The sequence below is a fragment of the Hemitrygon akajei genome, chromosome 2 (genome assembly GCF_048418815.1).
Source record: "Hemitrygon akajei chromosome 2, sHemAka1.3, whole genome shotgun sequence".
NCBI classification, from domain to species: domain Eukaryota; kingdom Metazoa; phylum Chordata; class Chondrichthyes; order Myliobatiformes; family Dasyatidae; genus Hemitrygon; species Hemitrygon akajei.
Genome location: NC_133125.1, coordinates 185,133,115 through 185,152,830, shown reverse-complemented (window position 1 = coordinate 185,152,830; position 19,716 = coordinate 185,133,115). Strand labels below are relative to the sequence as shown.

At 45.0% G+C, this 19,716-nt stretch overlaps 1 protein-coding gene across 1 annotated transcript in view; it reads right to left on the bottom strand.

Annotated features, from left to right (window-relative positions):
• LOC140738417 (uncharacterized) overlaps positions 1–19,241 on the bottom strand; it is a 37,063-nt gene extending 17,822 nt beyond the window's left edge. Inside the window, exon 1 of the mRNA XM_073065687.1 lies at positions 19,121–19,241. Within this exon, the coding sequence (XP_072921788.1) occupies positions 19,121–19,241 (121 nt within the window). The remainder of the gene's footprint in view (positions 1–19,120) is intronic.
• Positions 19,242–19,716: the final 475 nt, after the last annotated feature.

Sequence of the window (19,716 nt, the reverse complement as noted above, 5' to 3'; positions counted from 1 at the left end):
CAGTGACTGGGATCTTTCACCGCTGGGGCCTTCCACCGCTTTCACTGTCGTTGTGTCATCATCTTCCACCAGCTCCACCTTTGCGGTCTTGCTTGGATTGTTCTTTGTCTAGAACCTTCTCCTTGACATCACCGCTATGGGTGATCACACTAAGAGCTAAATTCTCGACGTTTCTGGCCGAGATCTTTCATCAGGACCTCGGTCTGCAACTTGTCGTTTTACTTCTCTCAGTTGAGACTGCCTGACCTGCTGAGCTCATCTCACATGTTGTGTGTGTTTCGTAACACTTTGAACTCACTGAGTTCAGAAGATTCGGTGACGTGGCCTACAGGATCGGGAGTCACCATCAAGGCCAGCAGTTCATGCCTTTGAGAAGGCGGGAGTGAACCGCCTGCTTGAACGGTGGCAGTTCTTCTGGTGAAGGGGACCTCACGGTGCGTTTGGGGCGGTAATTCCAGGGTTCAGACCCAGTGATTATGAGGGAGCTGCAGAACGAAGGGCGGGAGCGACATGGAAGGACCCTGCGGGTATTGGTGTTCCTAATCACCTTTGTCAGGAGATGCAGAGCAGTGGAAAATAACCGATATTTTATTTAAAAACTGCAAAATAACAAGCTGGAGGGTGCACAAAACAAAAGAAAACAGTTTGAAACACTGCACACTGTTCGCACTGATGTGTGTGTGCACTCACATCTTCTACTACCCGCGCACAAAGGAATTTAAACTGCGCACGGGAGGTTGTCACTCTGCATCTCATTGGCATGTTAAGCATATTTCACGATCACATTTCCTTCTCCGGTTTCTGATGTGGACGTTGTTGACAACGTGGACTTGTCTGCAGATTTTGGAGCTGTTTTTTATACGGTTTTTATTGAAGAATTTATTAATTCACTCTGTCGAATTCCAAAGAAACAAAAGGAGCAAAGCGCAAAAGAACTACTAGTTCATTTAAAGCGGAATGGCTTAATGAAACAGTAGAAACTGCTACTCTGAAAGCTCATGAGGTCAGGAACATGCAGCTACGAGAAATATTTATGTACAATACAGAAAATGGTGTTACCTGCGTGCATTGTCACGATGAAAAAGTTGCTGGAGAATTTCCAAGTGGGGGAAAGTGGAGAGATATTTGTAAACTTGACTTTTTAAAGCGCAATTTAGCAAGCAAATCACATAGGAGGATTTGCAAAAACTCTGGCGAGAAAATCCTTCAGAACCCGCTATAGGCTTGATAGATACTGTATGTTTTCTGAGAGTTAAAATGGATGAGAGCGAAAACGATCCAACCCAGAGGAGATCAAAGTTCTTGACTGTTATTTAAACCACAAGCAGGAGAAAATCTGCAGATGCTGGAAATACAGAAGGAGGAGCTTAGGAGTCAATGCGTCTAACGGCAGCTCCTTTCGGAATCAACTCTATTTCTATCTTTAATATCTCTATTTTTCCCTTTCTGCATTCTTTTGAAGACCCTGACCTGGATTTACACGTTGACTTCGGTTCTTTGCGGGAATGGGAACCACCCTCGGGGTCCCACAACCTGCCGTTATTCGATATACGAAGGACATGGCCTAGAAGATTAGCTCTCCCTTGGAGTTTCAGGATATCGTGATCCTGGATGCGGGTGAACTTGAGATTGGTGCCTCTGCAGGAAGTCGATGTGTCGTGGGAGATGGGAGACCCGAGTTCTTTGGGCACAGAGCTCAGAAAAAGTGACGCAACGGACTTCTAACATCGTAAATCAGCGAGTTGTTTGTTATGTCTCCCCTCTCGCTGAGAAACGGAGACACCCCTTTTCCCCTTATTGGGGAAGGAGAGAGCCTGTGGTATGTTGAATTACCCGGTGAAAGAGTAGTCTTTGGCATTCTGCAAGTCTGTATTTTAATGATGCTTTGCTGCACGCTTGAGTCCTCGGTGGGGGTGCTCATTCATTCTTTGGGGCATTCATCTGTTTCCATGGATGGTTGCAAAGAAAAAGAATTTCAGGATGTATATCATATACATTTCTTTGACATTAAATGCATCTTTGAAATCCAACAGGACTCTCCGAAGGGTTTCAGCCCGAAACGTCGACTCTCCTCTTTTCCATAGAAGCTGCCTGGCCTGCTGAGTCCCTGTGTGTGTTGACAGTTATTTTATTTTATTTCTTTTAAAATTGAACAACAAACTGGACTTGATTGTTTATTATCCTTAGAATGGCTTCCGGTTTACTTCCACTTAAAATTTCAGTGCGTACACGTTGTCACTGGGCAAAAAATCACACAGCTCAGGATCTTTGTGCACGGGTCATTACAAGTCGGAGGGAACATTGACCACAAGGCAATGTGGTAACTGAAGGTGAGGAGTAACTAGTTGAGGCTGGCTGATTGTATGTGTGAACAAGGATTGTGACCGTCAGCATTATTGACAGTGTGTGTTTTCTGTTCACCTCACCCCCTCCCTGGTCCCCCCATATGGTCCATGCTGACTATGGTGCCCCCTGCAAGTTCATCCCCTTTGCCAGCTTCTGTCCCATAACCTTTCACATCTTCAATCCATGTAATGGTCCAATTGTCTTTTAAAAGCTGTTATTGTACCTGCCTCAACCACTTCCTCTAGCAGCTCATTCCACTGACGGATCACCCATTATGTGAAACGTTGTCCCTCAAGTTCCTATTAAATCTTTATCCTCTCACTTTAAACCTCTGTACTCTAGTTCATGATAACCCACCCCTGGGAGAAGTACTAAGGACATTCACCCGATCTCTGCCCCTCATGGTTTTCTATGCATCTATATCTTCACCTCTCAGTCTCAAGGAATAAAGTCCCATCCTGTAACTCAGTCCCACAAGTCCTGGCAATATCCTTATAGATATTTTCGGTGATCCATCCAGTTTAATCACAATTTTCCTTTAGTACAGCAGCCAAAATAGAACACAAAACTCCAAATCAATCTTGTGCAACCCATTGGGCAGGTTTGGCTCAGCAATGTCTGGGATTCTCCCCATTTTGTGACCAGGCTCAGTCTACAATGTGTAAGACTGGGTCATCTTGTAGGACTTTGCCCTGACAATTCAAACAGTCCCCCTACATTCCCATGGTGCAATTATCACAGGGTTTGAGCTTGGGTTTGTTTTTAAGGTCAGTAGAGTGTACACGGCTCCAGAAACCCTACGACAATTTCCTCAGAGCCTCACCCATTTCCCAGTGAGGCAGAGAGCACAGTGATCACAGAATGCAGTGCACTGAACTGCAGGAGTTCATGTTAATCACTGCATCACCTGGAAGGCTCAGGATCTGTTTCAGTCTCCGACTCTGTGGCTCGATAACTGAGCAGATTGGGTGATGATCAGTGCAACAGGCATCGGTAACTGTCATGGTGCAGGTGAGGCAATGTTTCACTCTGTAGACTCAGCCACTCTCTTGTCAATCACACCTTGCTGGAAAGCTGGTCTGATCTCATGCTGGTGCTGACGTTGTCCCAAAGGTCTGGTTCCCCTCCGACCTCAACTTGCAGGAAGATTCTCCCCCACCCCCTCCCAACCTCAGGTCAATATTAGATTTCACTTTAATAAATTGGTGATTATTGGGGACAATGAATTTCTAACCTCTTTCCATGTAGGTTTTCAGTAAACACATATGCTTCAGAAAGCACTGGGTTGATGTGCTACAGACTGTATCTTTCATTTCCATTTATGTTTCCCAAGGCCTTGTGATGATGTGCAGTAGAACAGCAACAACTCAAAGCAGAGAATGAGCAGAAAGGAAAACAGGAAACCACTAATGTGACCAAATGTGCTCAACGGCAGAATGAGAACAATAAAGTGTGACTGTCGTGTTAAACCACCCTCTCCAATTGTCACCAGTCATCTCATCTTTAGATCTTAGCCTCCCTCAGTCTGGGTTACAGTTTTTAGCTCAAAGTCAAAAATGAATCCCTTTCCCCTTTTGGACAGATTAAATCAGATCTTGACTCAATCTTGAAAGGAATATGTGGATACGGAATCTGACCAGAGTTAACTGGCTGAACACTTTACATAGGTGGAGTCAAGGAAGGGGATTGACAATGTTAATTGGGGCAGCACAGAAATAGCCCTTCAGCCCAACTGATCCATATTGATCAAAAAGCCCTTCTGATCCTATCTATAACCTTCTAACCCCTTCCTATCCATGCAGCTGTTCAACTGGCTTTTAAAATTTCTTATTGTACCCACTTCAACGACTTCCTCTGCAATCTCATTCCACAGAGATCCCACCCACCCTTTGTGTGAAAAGGTTGCCTCTCAAGTTGCTAATAAATCTCCTCCCTCTCCCCATAAACCTCTACCCTCTAATTCTTGATTCCCCAACACTTGGAAAAAGACTGTGTACATCCATCCTATCAATGCCCTCAATTTTATACACATCTGAAAGATCACTTCTCAGTCTCATACAGGATAAGTAATATTTCGAGTTTAAGGACAGCTTGCAAACGAGATTAACCACTTGTGTAGAACCAGATATGCCAGGACTCATAATGAAAATTTAAAAGCTCTGTGTGGTAGAGTATAGAAATCATTAAGTGCAACAATTTGTAATATTTTATATCTTACCGTTGGTATTTTCATGTCACATCATGTCATGTTATTTATAGTGCTTATGTTTATATTAATTATTTACTAGTTGGTGTTACAAAAAAAAAACTCAAAAATAGTTCTCTGATTACTGTTCTAGGCTCAGGATGAACTGAAACAATGACTCCTGAGAAAAGAACTCGGATGACCAGCAGATCAGTGCTGAGTGTATAAATATGATATGGCATTTAGAGGTCACGGTTGTGGAGGTGTTGGGTCTCCTAATGAGTATTAAGGTGGATAAGTCCCCAGTCCCTGATGGTGTGTACCACAGGTTATTGAAGGAGGCAGGAGATGAAATTGCTGGGGCCTTGTCCAGTATCTTCATGTCCACTCGAGTCACAGGTGAGGTCCTGGAGGACTGGCACGTGGCTGATGTTGAACCTCTGTTTAAGAAGGGAAAAAGGGAAGATCTTGGGAACTATAGACCGGAGAGTCTCATGTCAGTTGTAGGGAAATTGCTGGTGTAAATTCAGAGGGATAGGATTTATGAGCATTTGGAATCCAAAGGCCAAATTAGGAAGGGTGTGTGAGGGGTAGATCGTGTCTTACTAACTTGACTGAGTTTTTGACAAGATGACAAAAGAGATTGATGAAGGTAGGGCAGTGGATGTTGCCTATGTTGATTTTTGTAAGGCTTTTGATGAATTCCCTCATGGGACACTAATCCAGAAGATTAAATTGCATGGGGTGCACAGCAAATTGGCTGTTGGGATTCAGGACTGGCTTGCACTGAGAAGAAAGAGGTTAGTGGTTGAAGGGGCTTGTTTGCGCTGGAGGTTTGTAATTAGTGCAGCTCCACAGGGATCTGTGCTGGGAACTCTGCTGTTTGTAATGTATGTAAACGACCTGGATGAAAATGTAGATGGGTGGGTTAATAAGTTTGCAGATGATACCAAGGTTGGTGGAGTTGTGGATAGTGTAGAAAACTGGCAAAGAATGCAGGACAATATAGATCAGTTGCAGATATGGGCAGAGAATTGGCAGATGGAGATTAACCCAGATAAATGAGAGCTGTTGCACTGTGGTAGGGCAAATGCAAATACAGAGTACACTGTTAAGGGCAAGATTATTAACAGTGTTGCTGAGCAGAGAGACCTTGGGATCCAATTTCATAGCTCTATGGAAGTGGCTACACAGGCCAATAAGGTGGATTAGAAGGTTTTTGGAATGCTTGCTTCTATTAGTTGAGACACTTGAGTTCAAAAGTCAGGAGGTTTTCATCAAAGTAAATATATGTCACTGTATACTAACTGATTCAGGGGTCTGCCATTTGCAGGGTAATAACTGTTCCTGAACCTGGTGACGTGGGACCAAAGGCTCCTGTACCTCTTGCCTGATGGTGGTAGTGAGAGGAGAGCATGGCCTGGGTGGTGGGAGGTTCTAGATGATGGATGCTGCTTTCTTGTGATAGCGCTCCTTGTAAATGTGCTCAGTGGTGGGGAGGGATTTGCCTGTGATGGACTGGGCTGTTTTCTCTACTTTCTGTAAACTTTCCATTCCTGGACGTTGGTGTTTCCACACCAGGTCACGGTGCAGCCAGTGAAGATACTCTCCACCGTGCATCTATAGAAGTTTGTCAATTAGACGACATGCCGAACCTATGCAAACCTTTAAGAAAGAGCATTCAAACAGAGACTGGAAAAGCTGTCAGACATTTGTTGTTCCCTCTGGCAGTCTATTGTGTGAAATGACTTAGTGATTGGTTGCTAAGTATTATTTTGTCTCTTTTACTACTTTATGTTCTTTATTTCTGTATTATATTTTTCTATAACTCTTGAGATAGTGATCTTGACCTGTCTAGCCTCATGAGTGGGTGTGATGCCTAACCGGATTCCTTTACTCATTTTATTTTACATTGCTTCCGTGATACCACTATTGTGTCAATTCTTTTTGAAAGTCTATTTATGTAACCTTGTAAATTGTCTGGCAGCCTTTGGGGATGTACAGGGCTTCCATTGTTTGCGGATCTCTTGCTGCTGAATCAGTGAAGATCAAGCAGTGAATTTTGACATGTTTTTGTTACACGTTTGGGTCAGATTGCTGTGGGTTGAAGTCTCACACCAGGCCGAGTGGTTCCACTGGAGCAGGGAGGGTGTGTCGTGTGGACATGATCTGATGTAACTCGATGTTCTGCAGCATTCCCAGTTACCGTTAAAAAAACCAATGGTGCCACCTCGGGGAAAAGAGCACAATCAAACTATCCCTGGATCAACTTCACTAAAGCAGATGATGTGGTCACGTTGCCATGTGTGGGAGCTTGTTAGCTGGACATTGGTTACAGCACTCTCTACATTACCATAAGATCCATACAGTAAAGGAGTGGAATTAGGCCATTTGGCCCATTGAGTCTGCTCTGCTATTTCATCATGGCTGATCCATTTCTCTCTGAGCCTCAATCTCCTGCCTTCTCCCTGTAACTCTTCATGCCCTTCCTTACATCAGTTCCCACGGACACAAAGATTCTTCACAGGATGGGAGGTGCTTTGGGAAGTTGGGAAAGAGCCACAATTGTGAAACTTCTCATTTGTGCTTGGTAACATTTTCCAATTTGCCCTTTTCACCCACTCTTACGTCTTGTCCTGAAGATTCATTTTTCCTACAGATTACTGTTTCTTCACATGAAATCGTTTTGAGAGTTGAACATCTCCATCAAATCCTCTCTTAATCCTCTCTCGCCATGGGAGCAGTTCCCAAATTCCCATTATCCCCATGGGATTGAAGTCTTCCAACCCTGTGACTATTCAAGTAATTCTCTTCTCATCATCTCTCATGTCCTCATACAGTGAGCTACATGTAACTGAGCACAATATTCCAGCTGAGGCTGAATCTGTACTATAAGATGTGTCAGTATCCCTCAATATCCTTATTGTTCCATTCTCTGTCACTGAATAAATCAAAGGATCAGAAAGTTGGTATGGTGTTACCTAAATGGATCATTTTATTAACCAGTGTAATGAGGTAGTGCAAGGTACAACAATAACAGAATGCAGAATTACAGAGAATTGCTTTGCAGGCAGACAATAACTGTAAGACCAAGGTGAAGTAGATTGTGAGATCAAGATCCCGAGGGAAATTGGGTTTCGTTACAGCCGTACCACCAAGAATAGTGAAGAAATATTGCAATATAAAGCCATAAATAATTAAATAGTAATAAGTTAATCCAGTAAATAAGTCCAGGATCAGCCTATTGGCTCAGGGTGTCTGACACTCCGAGGGAGGAGTTGTAAAGTTTGATGGCCACAGGTAGGAATGACTTCCTATGACGCTCAGTGTTGCATCTAGGTGGAATGAGTCTCTGGCTGAATGTACTCCTGTGCCTAACCAGTACATTATGGAGTGGATGGGAGTCATTGTCCAAGATGGCATGCAACTTGGACAGCATCCTCTTTTCAGACACCACCGTCAGAGAGTCCAGTTCCACCCCCACAACATCACTGGCCTTACGAATGAGTTTGTTGATTCTGTTGGTGTCTGCTACCCTCAGCCTGCTGCCCCTGAATTTTTAACCACTTCAGCTAGTCTGTCAACCTTCAGGGATTTCCATACAAACACTCCCACCTCTATCCCTGTTCCCACAACTCCGATGCATTGAGTTGTCCTGATATCACAGCCATTTCATTTACATATTGAGTTTAGATTGATTCTCATTCTTCCATCCAACACGAGCAGTTTTCCACTTCTCTGCACCAACAATCCCAGCCAGGCTCCCCAGTTAGTTCACGGCCTCTAGGAGTCTGTTTCCCCCCACCTCACTGCTGACTTCATCCCTGATTTCACATCAATCATTTTAACTCCGCTTCCCATTCCAACATGTCAGACCATGGCCTCCTCTCCTGTCGCAATGACACCACACTCAGGTTGGAGGAGCAACACCTTATATTCTGTCTTGATAGTCTCTAACCTGATAGCATGAATATCGATTTCTTGAAGTTCCGGTAATGCCCCCCACGCCCGCTCTCTTTCACCATTTCTCATTCCCATTTTTCCCTCTTAGCTTATCTCCTTACCTGCCTATCACCTCGCTCTTGTGCTCCTCCCTCTTTTCTTTATTTCATGACCTTCTGTCCTCTCCTATCACATTCCCCCTTCCCCAGCCCCGAATCTCTTTAACCAATCAATTTCCCAGTACTTTACTTCACCCCTCCCCCTTGCCAGTTTCACCTATCACCTTGTGGTTCTTCCTCCCCTCCCTGCACTTTCTTATTCTGACTCCTCATCTTCTTTCCAGACTCGTTGAAAGGTCTCAGCCCCAAATATTGATTCAACTATTTTCCACAGTTGCTGCTTGGCCTGCTGAGTTCCTCCAGTATTTTGTGTGTTTGCTTGCATTTCCAGCTTCTCTCTTGTTTGTGATCATACCCATCAGCTCTTGTGGACCGAGTACCTCTGGACTCCTCTTTCCTGTTCCCTAAAACGATTCCAGTGCCAGTGAGAATTTTGCCAGATGATCAAGGATTGAATTTCTCACCAGAAGATGAGAGCTGAAATGAGTGCAGTGTTGTTCTCACTCAGGGTGAGACAAGTTACAGCTGCAGAGCACCATGTCCCCACTGTTGGAGGGAAGGATTTTCCAGGCTCCAGTCTACAGCAGGGACACAGAACCTGCCCTCACAGTCACCTCTGGAACTGAAGGCTGGAACTGACCGGATGATTTTCAGGTTCAGCTTCATCTTCTTGAACTGGGCTGAGAGTTTGTAATTCCTGCATTTCTCCACGATCCTAAAATGGACAGAATGTGTTTGTTATACATGATGACAAATCTTCACTTTGTTCACTGAGATAAAGATGGGACAGAGTGACGGGCAGAGTGGGGGGAGGGGTGAGGGACAGGGCAGTGGAGGGGAGTGGGACGAGGGAGAGGCAGAGGTGACTAATTGGACATAACTGACGTTACAAAGGGGTCAGACAGAGACAACCACTTTCTGCAGAACCAGACAGACTGGGAGAAATGGTAAATATCCATAATCGTGTCCAAACAAGAATGTAATGAAACACTAAGGGATAATCAACAACACACACAAAATGCTGGTGGAACGCAGCAGGTCAGGCAGCATCTATAGGAGAAGAACTGTCGACGTTTCGGGCCGAGACCCTTCGTCAGGACGGATAATGTCTATTAAATTAAATTTAACCAGATATTATCGACAGTAACAGAGGTCATGATTCCCACTGACCCATGTGTCAATAAATGAGAGAGAGTGGTGTTATAAATACAACAGGAAGATTCCAATGAGTTTATACATGTGTGAATTGAGAGAGGGAGAAATAACAGTGAATTTACAAACTATTTAAACACAAGAAAACTGCAGGAATTTATATGAACAAAATACCTGTTCTATTTCAGCACGGCTGTTCTCATTAGTTCCTTTGTTTCTGCCTGTAATGAATGAAATAATCCTTTATAAATTCTAGATGAATGATATACATTGTTGAAGATTATTTGTTGCTATTTTAACTGACCATTTATTCACAGCTGAGTCACAGATTTGTCCAGCACAGAAACAGGCCCTTTGGCCCATCTCATCACACTGTGTTTTTGACCATCGACACCAATCCCATTTGTCACTAGGAGGTCTAAACCCTTTGAAACCATGTCTATTTAAATGCCTTTCTAAATCCTTCTTGTAACATTAAACATAACATGCCCTCCTCTGTCAGTGTGTTCAAGATGTCTATCACTCTCTATTTTAAAAACTAATCCCACACATCTCCTTCAAATCTTATTCCTCTCAGCTTAAAGTTGTTTTTGATACCCCTACCATACCATGGGAAATGATTTTCACTCTCTACCCCATCTATGCCTTTCACAACCTTGTATACTTATAAAGGTCACTCCTCAGCTGCCTTCACTCCAGGGAAACCAAGCCCAGCCGATGCAATCTCTCCCCAGAACCAAACTCCTCCAATCCAGCAACATCCGGGCGAATCTCCTCTGCACTCTCTCCAGTGCAACCACATCCTTCCTGTAGTGTTGTGACCAGAACTACACACAGTACTCCCAGTGTGGCCTATCCAGTGTTTTGTAAAGTTGCAATGTAGAATCATAGAAAATACAGCATGGGTACAGGCCCTTCAGCCCAACCAGTCCATGCTGACCACATTGTTCTCCCAGCTCAGAACAATTTACTGTATTTGTCCCATATCCCTCCAAGCACTGTCCCCGAATGTACCGATCCAAGTATTTACCACATGAAAAGATTGTACTTCCCACAACCACTTCCTCTGGCAGTTCATTCCATCTACTCACCAACCTCTGTGTGAAAAAGTTGCTCCTCAGATCCCTGTTAAATCTTTCCCCTCTCACCCAAAATCTCTGCTCCTAGTTTTGGGCTCCCCTCCCTGGGGAAGGCTGATTCCATCCACCTTATCTATGTTTCTCATTACTTTAAACATTTCTACAAGGCCTCATTCTCCCATCTTCCAATCCATAAAGATTGGCCTGGCCAACCTCTCCCTATAACTCTAGTCTTGGCAATATCCTCGTAAATATTTTCTGCACTGGTTTTAGTTTAATTACATCTTTCCTATAACAGGCTGAACAAAACTGTACACAGTACTCCAAGTGTGGCCTTACCAATGACTTATACAACTGCAGCATAATGTCCCAACCCCTCTACTCAATGTCCTGACTGAAGATGGTCAGCATGCTAAATGCCCTTTTCACCACCCTGTCTACCTGTGACACCACCTTCAATGAACAATTTACTTGTACTCCGAGGTCTCTCTGTTCCATTACACTCCCTGGTGCCTGACCATTCAGAGTACCAATACCAATACCAATATCACTGATCAGTGATCAGAATCACTGTGCAATCTACGGAAACCTTCTTCACCATCATCAACATCCCCTCGTTTGGAGTTATCTGCATATTTGCTGACCAAATTTCTCTTCAACGTCCTCCACAATTTCTTCTCTAGCTCCCATACAGTCTGATGATATACTCAGTCAAGCCCTGAGAATTTATCCACATAAAAATGCAGATAATCCAATGTAATCCCCTGTTTCATCCTGCCTAATTCCCACAAATTTAACACAGCTGAGCTTTGGATCCTAACTTGGGGACCTATGCTTGCTTTAACATCACTATCTTAAAACGAAAAGAACTGTGGTCACCAGAGCCAAAGTGCCCCCTGACTGCCCCCTCAGTTACTTGCCCTGCCTCATTCTCCAAGAGGAGGTTGAGTATTGCACCCTCTGTCTAGGTCTCTCTGCTCAGGAAACTTTTCAAAGATGAGAGATTGCTCAATGTCATTTCGTATTCACAAGTGGAAGGAGAACAAAATGATTGCTACTCTGGATCCAATGCAGCATCAAGAAATACAGAAGATGAAGAACACATTATTAATAATAAAAATCACAAAATAAATATAAATACACAGACGGCTTATATGTATAGATTGATGGTATATCCATAAAGTGACACTGGGTTGTACATAATGCCAGTGATGGGAAATAATAAAGTAGTGGTGGAGTTAGCGGGTGGAGGTGTTGGTCAGCTTGGGGAAAGTAACTGTTTTTGAGTCTGGTGGTCCTGGCGTGGATGCTACGTAAACATGAGAAAGTCTGCAGATGCTGAAAGTCCAAAACAACACACACACACAATGCTGGAGGAACTCAGTCGGTCAGGCAGCATCTTTGGAAATGAATAAACGGGTGATGTTTCAGGCTTACAGTCTCCTTCAGGACTGAGAAAGAACGGGGAAGATGTCAGGATATAAAGGTGGGGGGAGGGGAAGGAGGCAAGCTGGAAGTTGACAGGTGAAGCCAGGTGGGTAGGAAAGGTAAAGGGCTGGAGAAGAAGTATTCTGATAGGAGAGGAGAATGGACCACAGAAGAAAGGGAAGGAGGAGGGAACCTGGGTGGAAGTGATAGGCAGGTGAGAAGACGTGTCTATCACCTGTCTATCATCTCTCCCTGGGTTTCCTCCCCTTTCTCCTCTGGTCTTTTTTCCTTTACTATAAGATTCCTCTTTTATCCTTTATCGTTCCCACTGACCCAGCTTCCCACTTTGTTATTCTGGCATCTTCCCCCTTTCGTCTCAACTCAGAAGAAGGCTCTCAGCCCGAAACGTCGACTGTTTATTCATTTCCATAGTTGCTGCCTGACCTGCTGAGTTCCTCCAGCATTTTGTGTGTTTTGCTGTGAATGTTAAGCAGCCCCCTCTCTGATGGGAGTTGGACAAACAGTCCATGAGCAGTGTGTGTGTGATCCTTCATGATGTTACTGATCCTCCTCCCACACCGTACTCTACAGACGATATGTCACTGATGGCAGGTAGGCTGGTGCCAGTGATGGGTTGGTCAGTTTTAACTCTCCATTGTGGAGCTTCCTGTTCGCCGCAGTGCAGTTTCCGTACCAAGCAGTGATGCAGCTTGTTAGGCTGCCCTCTACTGTGCATCTGTGGAATGACGTGAGTATGGATGTGCAAAGTCCAGCTCTCTCAGACTCCTCAGAAAAATGAGGCAGTGGTGAGCTTTCCTGCCCGTGTAGGATGTGTTCTGGGTGTGTGTGATGTGCACTCCTAGGAGTTTGAAATGATGATCGACCCATACGGCTTCACTGAATGAACCTCCAAGGATGTCATCTCTAATCACTGATGCTATGTCCTCCCTGATCAAAAGGCATCATCCCCTCCTCATTTATCTGTACCTCTGTCCATAAGACCATAAAACATCAGAGGAGAATTAGGCCATTTGGCCCATCGAGTCTACTCCGCCATTCAATCATGGCTGATCTTATTTTTCTCCTCCTCAACCCCAGTTCTTGGCCTTCTCCTCGTAACCTTTGATGCCACGTCCAATCAAGAACTTATGAATCTCTGCCTTAAATACACCCAATGACCTGGCCCCACCACTGCATGTGGCAACAAATTCAACTAATTCACCACGCTTTGGCTAAAGAAATTTCTCCGCAACTCTGTTTTGAAAGGGCGTCCCTCTATCCTGAGGCTGTGTCCTCATCCTAGACTCTCCCACCTTGGGAAACATCCTTTCCACAAATACTCTGTCTAGGCCTTCCAACATTCGAAAGGTTTCAATGAGATCCACTTCATCCTTCTGAATTCCAGTGACTACAGACCTGGAGCCATCAAACATTCCTGTGTGATAACCCTTTCATTCCTGGAATCATCCTTGTAAACCGCTTTGGACCCTCTCCAATGTCAGCACATCTTTTCTAAGATGAGGGCCCCAAAACTGTTCACAATACTCAAGGTGAGGCCTCACCAGTGCCTTATAAAGCCTCAGCACCACATCCTTCCTCTTGTGTTCTAGACCTCTTGAAATGAATGCTAACTTGGCATTTACCTTCCTCACCATTGACTTGAACTGCAAGTTAACCTTTCGGGTGTTCTGCACAAGAACTCCCAAGTCCCTTTGCATCTCAGATTTTGGGATTTCTTTCCATTTAGAGCATAGTCTGCACATTTATTTCTACTACCAAAGTGCATTACCATGCATTTTCCAACATTGTATTTCTTTTGCCACTTTCTTTCCCATTCTCCTAATTCGTTTAAGTCCTTCTGTATTCTACGTGTTTCCTCAAAACTACTTGCCTCTCCACCAATCTTCATATCATCTGAAAACTTGGCAACAAAGCCACCTATTCCATCATCTAAATAACTTATATACAGCATAAAAAGAAGAACACCAACACCTGCGGAACACCACTAGTCACTGGCAGCCAACCAGAAAAGGATTTTTTATTCTCAGTCACTGCCTCCTACCAAGCAGCCAATGCTCTAACCATGTTAATATCTTCCCTGTAATATCATGGGCTCTTAACTTGGTGAGCAGCCTCATGTGTGGCACCTTGTCAAAGGCCTTCTGAAAGTCCAAAGATACAACTTCCACAGCATTCACTTTATCAATCCTACTTGTAAGCTCCTCAAAGAATTCCAACAGGCTCATCAGGCAGGATTTTCCCTGAAGTAAACCATACTGACTTTGTCCTATCTTGTCCTGTGTCACCAAGTATTCCATCACCTCCTCCTTAACAATTGACTCTAACATCTTCCCAACCACTGAGGTCTGGCTAACTGGTCTATAAATTCCTTCTTCTGCCTTCCTCCTTTCTTAAAGAGTGGAGTGACATTTGCAATTCTCCAGTCCTCTGGCACCATGCCAGAGTCCAAAGAATTTTGAAAGATCATTTCTAATGCCACTACAATCTCTAACACCATATCTTTCAGAACCCTAGGATGCAGTTCATCTGGTCTGGGTGACTTATGTACCTTTAGGTCTCTCAGCTTTTTGAGCAGCTTCTCTCTTGTAATAGTAACTGCACCCACTTCTCTTCCTTCACACACTACAACATCAGGAACACTGCTAGTGTCTTCCACAGTGAAGACTGATGCAAAATACTCATTTAGTTCATCAGCCATCTCCTTGTTCCCCTGTTATTATTTCTCCTGCCTCATTTTCTAGCAGCCCTATATCCAATCTTATCTTTTTTATTTTTAACATACTTGAAAAAACTTTTACTATCCACTTTGATATTATTTGCTAGCTTGCTTTCATATTTTTTTTTCCTAATTAATTATCTTAGTTGCTCTTTTTAAAAGCTTCCTAATCCTCTATCTACTGTCATGGCTGTAGCATCTGTATTCTGGAGCAGTGAGCTGCCAATCCTGCCCTTCTCTCAGCCAAATTTCTGTTATGGCTGTAACATCCCCATCCACAGAGCCAATACACATTTTGAGTTCACTCACATTACTTCTTCATCCTCATGCTGTTCATTAAATGAGTATTCTTTTCCTTCCCTTTATCCTGATATCCTGCCTATCCTGAATACAAAATTTGCTCTTGCAAATTACTGCTTTATCCCATGTGTTGCTCCTGCTCAGAGTTCCATCCCACCCCCAAACGTTCCTGCGAGGATATTGGCCCCTCTCTGGTTCGAGTGTAACCTGTCCCTCTTGTACAGGTTGCTTCCATCCCTAGAAAAATCCCAAGAACCTGAACCTCTCCTCCTGCCCCAGCACCTCAGCCATGAATTCATCCGGCCTATCTTTCTATTTCCGACCTTGCTTGGTGTCCCAAATTATAAAGATCAGCATGCCATGTATATTCTTCTCCATACTAGCAACCAATGTTCCTTCTTAGAGATCTGTGAACTTGGAACTCTGGTCCAACTTCCACCCTGTCCTTAAATTCACTTGGTCCATTTCTGACACATCTTTCTCTCTCCTTTCTTGATCTCTTTGTCTCCAGATCTGGAAATAAGCTGTCTATTGATATCTTTCATAAACCTACCAAATCCCACTGCTATCTTGAGTGTACCTTCTCCCAACCTGTCTCATGTAAAAATGCCATTCTCTTCTATCAGTTCCTTTGTGTCCGTCACATCTATTTCCATGGTGAGGCTTTATTTTCTGGGAAATCAGATATTTCCTAGTTCTTCAAGGAATAGGGTTTCCCTTCAGCCACAATTGACGCTTCCCTCACTTGCATCTCCTCTATTTCACAGGCATCTGCCCTCCACACATCATCCTGATGCCTTAACACCAACCGAGTTTTTCTTGTCTTCACCTCCCACCCACGGGACTCTGTATCCTTAACACTGACCGTGTTCCTCTTGTCTTCACCTTCCACCCATGGGACTCTGTATCCTTAACACTGACCGACTTCCTCTTGCCTTCACCCCCCACCCACGGGACTCTGTATCCTTAACACTGACCGAGTTCCTCTTGTCTTCACCTCCCACCCACGGGACTCTGTATCCTTAACACTGACCGACTTCCTCTTGTCTTCACCCCCCACCCGCGGGACTCTGTATCCTTAACACTGACCGACTTCCTCTTGTCTTCACCTAACACCCGCGGGACTCTGTATCCTTAACACTGACCGAGTTCCTCTTGTCTTCACCTCCCACCCGCGGGACTCTGTATCCTTAACACTGACCGAGTTCCTCTTGTCTTCACCTCCCACCCGCGGGACTCTGTATCCTTAACACTGACCGAGTTCCTCTTGTCTTCACCTCCCACCCGCGGGACTCTGTATCCTTAACACTGACTGAGTTCCTCTTGTCTTCACCTCCCACCCGCGGGACTCTGTATCCTTAACACTGACCGAGTTCCTCTTGTCTTCACCTCCCACCCGCGGGACTCTGCATCCTTAACACTGACCGAGTTCCTCTTGTCTTCAACTCCCACCCGCGGGACTCTGCATCCTTAACACTGACCGAGTTCCTCTTGTCTTCAACTCCCACCCGCGGGACACTGCATCCTTAACACTGACCGACTTCCTCTTGTCTTCACCTCCCACCCACGGGACTCTGTATCCTTAACACTGACCGAGTTCCTCTTGTCTTCACCTACCACCCGCGGGACACTGTATCCTTAACACTGACCGAGTTCCTCTTGTCTTCACCTCCCACCCGCGGGACTCTGTATCCTTAACACTGACCGAGTTCCTCTTGTCTTCACCTCCCACCCGCGGGACTCTGTATCCTTAACACTGACCGAGTTCCTCTTGTCTTCACCTCCCACCCGCGGGACTCTGTATCCTTAACACTGACCGAGTTCCTCTTGTCTTCACCTCCCACCCGCGGGACTCTGTATCCTTAACACTGACTGAGTTCCTCTTGTCTTCACCTCCCACCCGCGGGACTCTGTATCCTTAACACTGACCGAGTTCCTCTTGTCTTCACCTCCCACCCGCGGGACTCTGCATCCTTAACACTGACCGAGTTCCTCTTGTCTTCAACTCCCACCCGCGGGACTCTGCATCCTTAACACTGACCGAGTTCCTCTTGTCTTCAACTCCCACCCGCGGGACACTGCATCCTTAACACTGACCGACTTCCTCTTGTCTTCACCTCCCACCCACGGGACTCTGTATCCTTAACACTGACCGAGTTCCTCTTGTCTTCACCTACCACCCACGGGACACTGTATCCTTAACACTGACCGAGTTCCTCTTGTCTTCACCTCCCACCCACGGGACACTGTATCCTTAACACTGACCGAGTTCCTCTTGTCTTCACCTCTCACCCACGGGACTCTGTATCCTTAACACTGACCGAGTTCCTCTTGTCTTCACCTCCCACTCACGGGACTCTGTATCCTTAACACTGACCGACTTCCTCTTGTCTTCACCTCCCACCCACGGGACTCTGTATCCTTAACACTGACCGACTTCCTCTTGTCTTCAACTCCCACCCACGGGACTCTGTATCCTTAACACTGACCGAGTTCCTCTTGTCTTCACCCCCCACCCACGGGACTCTGTATCCTTAACACTGACCGAGTTCCTCTTGTCTTCACCTCCCACCCACGGGACTCTGTATCCTTAACACTGACCGAGTTCTTCTTGTCTTCACATCCCACCCACGGGACTCTGTATCCTTAACACTGACCGAGTTCCTCTTGTCTTCACCTCCCACCCACGGGACTCTGTATCCTTAACACTGACCGAGTTCCTCTTGTCTTCACCTACCACCCACGGGACTCTGTATCCTTAACACTGACCAAGCTCCTCTTGTCTTCACCTCCCACCCACGGGACTCTGCATCCTTAACACTGACCAAGCTCCTCTTGTCTTCACCTGCCACCCACGGGACTCTGCATCCAGCTCATCATTCTCTGCACCATCCACCATCCCAGTGACCAACCATTTCAATTCCAGTCTCCCTTCTGACTTGTCAGTCCATGGTCTCCTCTGCTGCCATGATGAGGCAACTCCCAGGTTGGAGGAGCAACACCTCATATTCCATCCGGATAGCCTCCAACTTGATGACATGAATACTGATTTCTCCAACTTCCAGTAATTTTTCTCCCTCCCCTTTCTTCTTTTTCTATTTGCCACTGTGCTCCCCTCTCCTCACCTGCCTATTACCCCACTTCTTTCCCTTTCTTCCATATTCCATTCTCTTCTCCTATCATATTCCTTCTCCAGCCCTTTGCCTTTTCTACCTAGCAGCTCCCAGCATCTTCCTTCATCCCCCTCCTGCACTCACCTGGCTTCACATGTCACCTTCAAGCTTGTTCTCCTTCCCCTTCCCCTCTTCCCTTTCCTGGCTTCTTCCCCCTTCTTTCCAGTTCTGATTAAAGGTCTCAGCCCGAGACATCGACTGTTTATTAATTTCCATAGTTGCTGCCTGAACTGCTGAGTTCCTCCAGCATTTTGTGTGTCTTGCTATGAACTTGGAATCCTCAGTCTCTCTGTTCAACATTTCTACCCCAAACTGCAGATGTCCAAGTCCTATTTCAACTGCAAAATAGATGACCTTGTACTTGTCAGAAATAACTTCCATTTGCTAATGTTCTACTCAACTTTCCATCTGACCCATATCCTACTGCAGACTTGGACAATTTCCCTCACCACCAATTCTCATTCATTTGTAAACTTAGTAATCATACCTCCTACACTAATGACTAAGTCATTAATATATATCACAAAGTGCAGAAGCCCTACAACCATTCACTACTGTACACAATTAGGTGCAGACTTTAAATCAGAAAGAAACATTCTTCCAACACGACCTCTGCCTTCTGTCACCAAGCTGATTTTGGATCCCTTTAGCTGCATCACCTTGGATCCTGGGTGTGTTAGGCTTCTGGATCAGCCTCTCATGTGTGACCATGTCAAATGACTTACTGAAGTCCACATGGAGAACATCTTTCACATTGCCTCCAGCAATCTTCTTCATCATCTCCTCAGATTGGAGAGATACGGTTTACCTGACTCTGGGCCTTAGTGACAATCCCTAATCAGATCCTGATCTCTCCAATTACACATAACTCCCATGATTTGAATTTTCTGCAATAATTTCCGTGCAGGCACAGATGGAAATCACTCCAACTCAAATTAAAAGTTCTGGACTTGCACAATCCAGCAGGAGTCCCAAACCCCATCAGCTCACCTACTCAGAGATCCCAGCACCTCTGTGCAGAACCTCCGACAGAATCCAGCAAAATCTAAGACAGAACTGTTCCCGACTGACAGCAGCCAGCTAGGACAGATTTGATAATGTGCTGGAGAATTCCCCTCAACTGCTCCCTTTAGAAGCTAAAGTGACGGTGAGACCAGAGGAAAGTTTTCACAGTGATTCAGTTCTTTAGAAAAAGCTTTGATTTTGATACTTACTGCAAACTGGAAAGAATCTGGACAATGCTATCACAAATGTG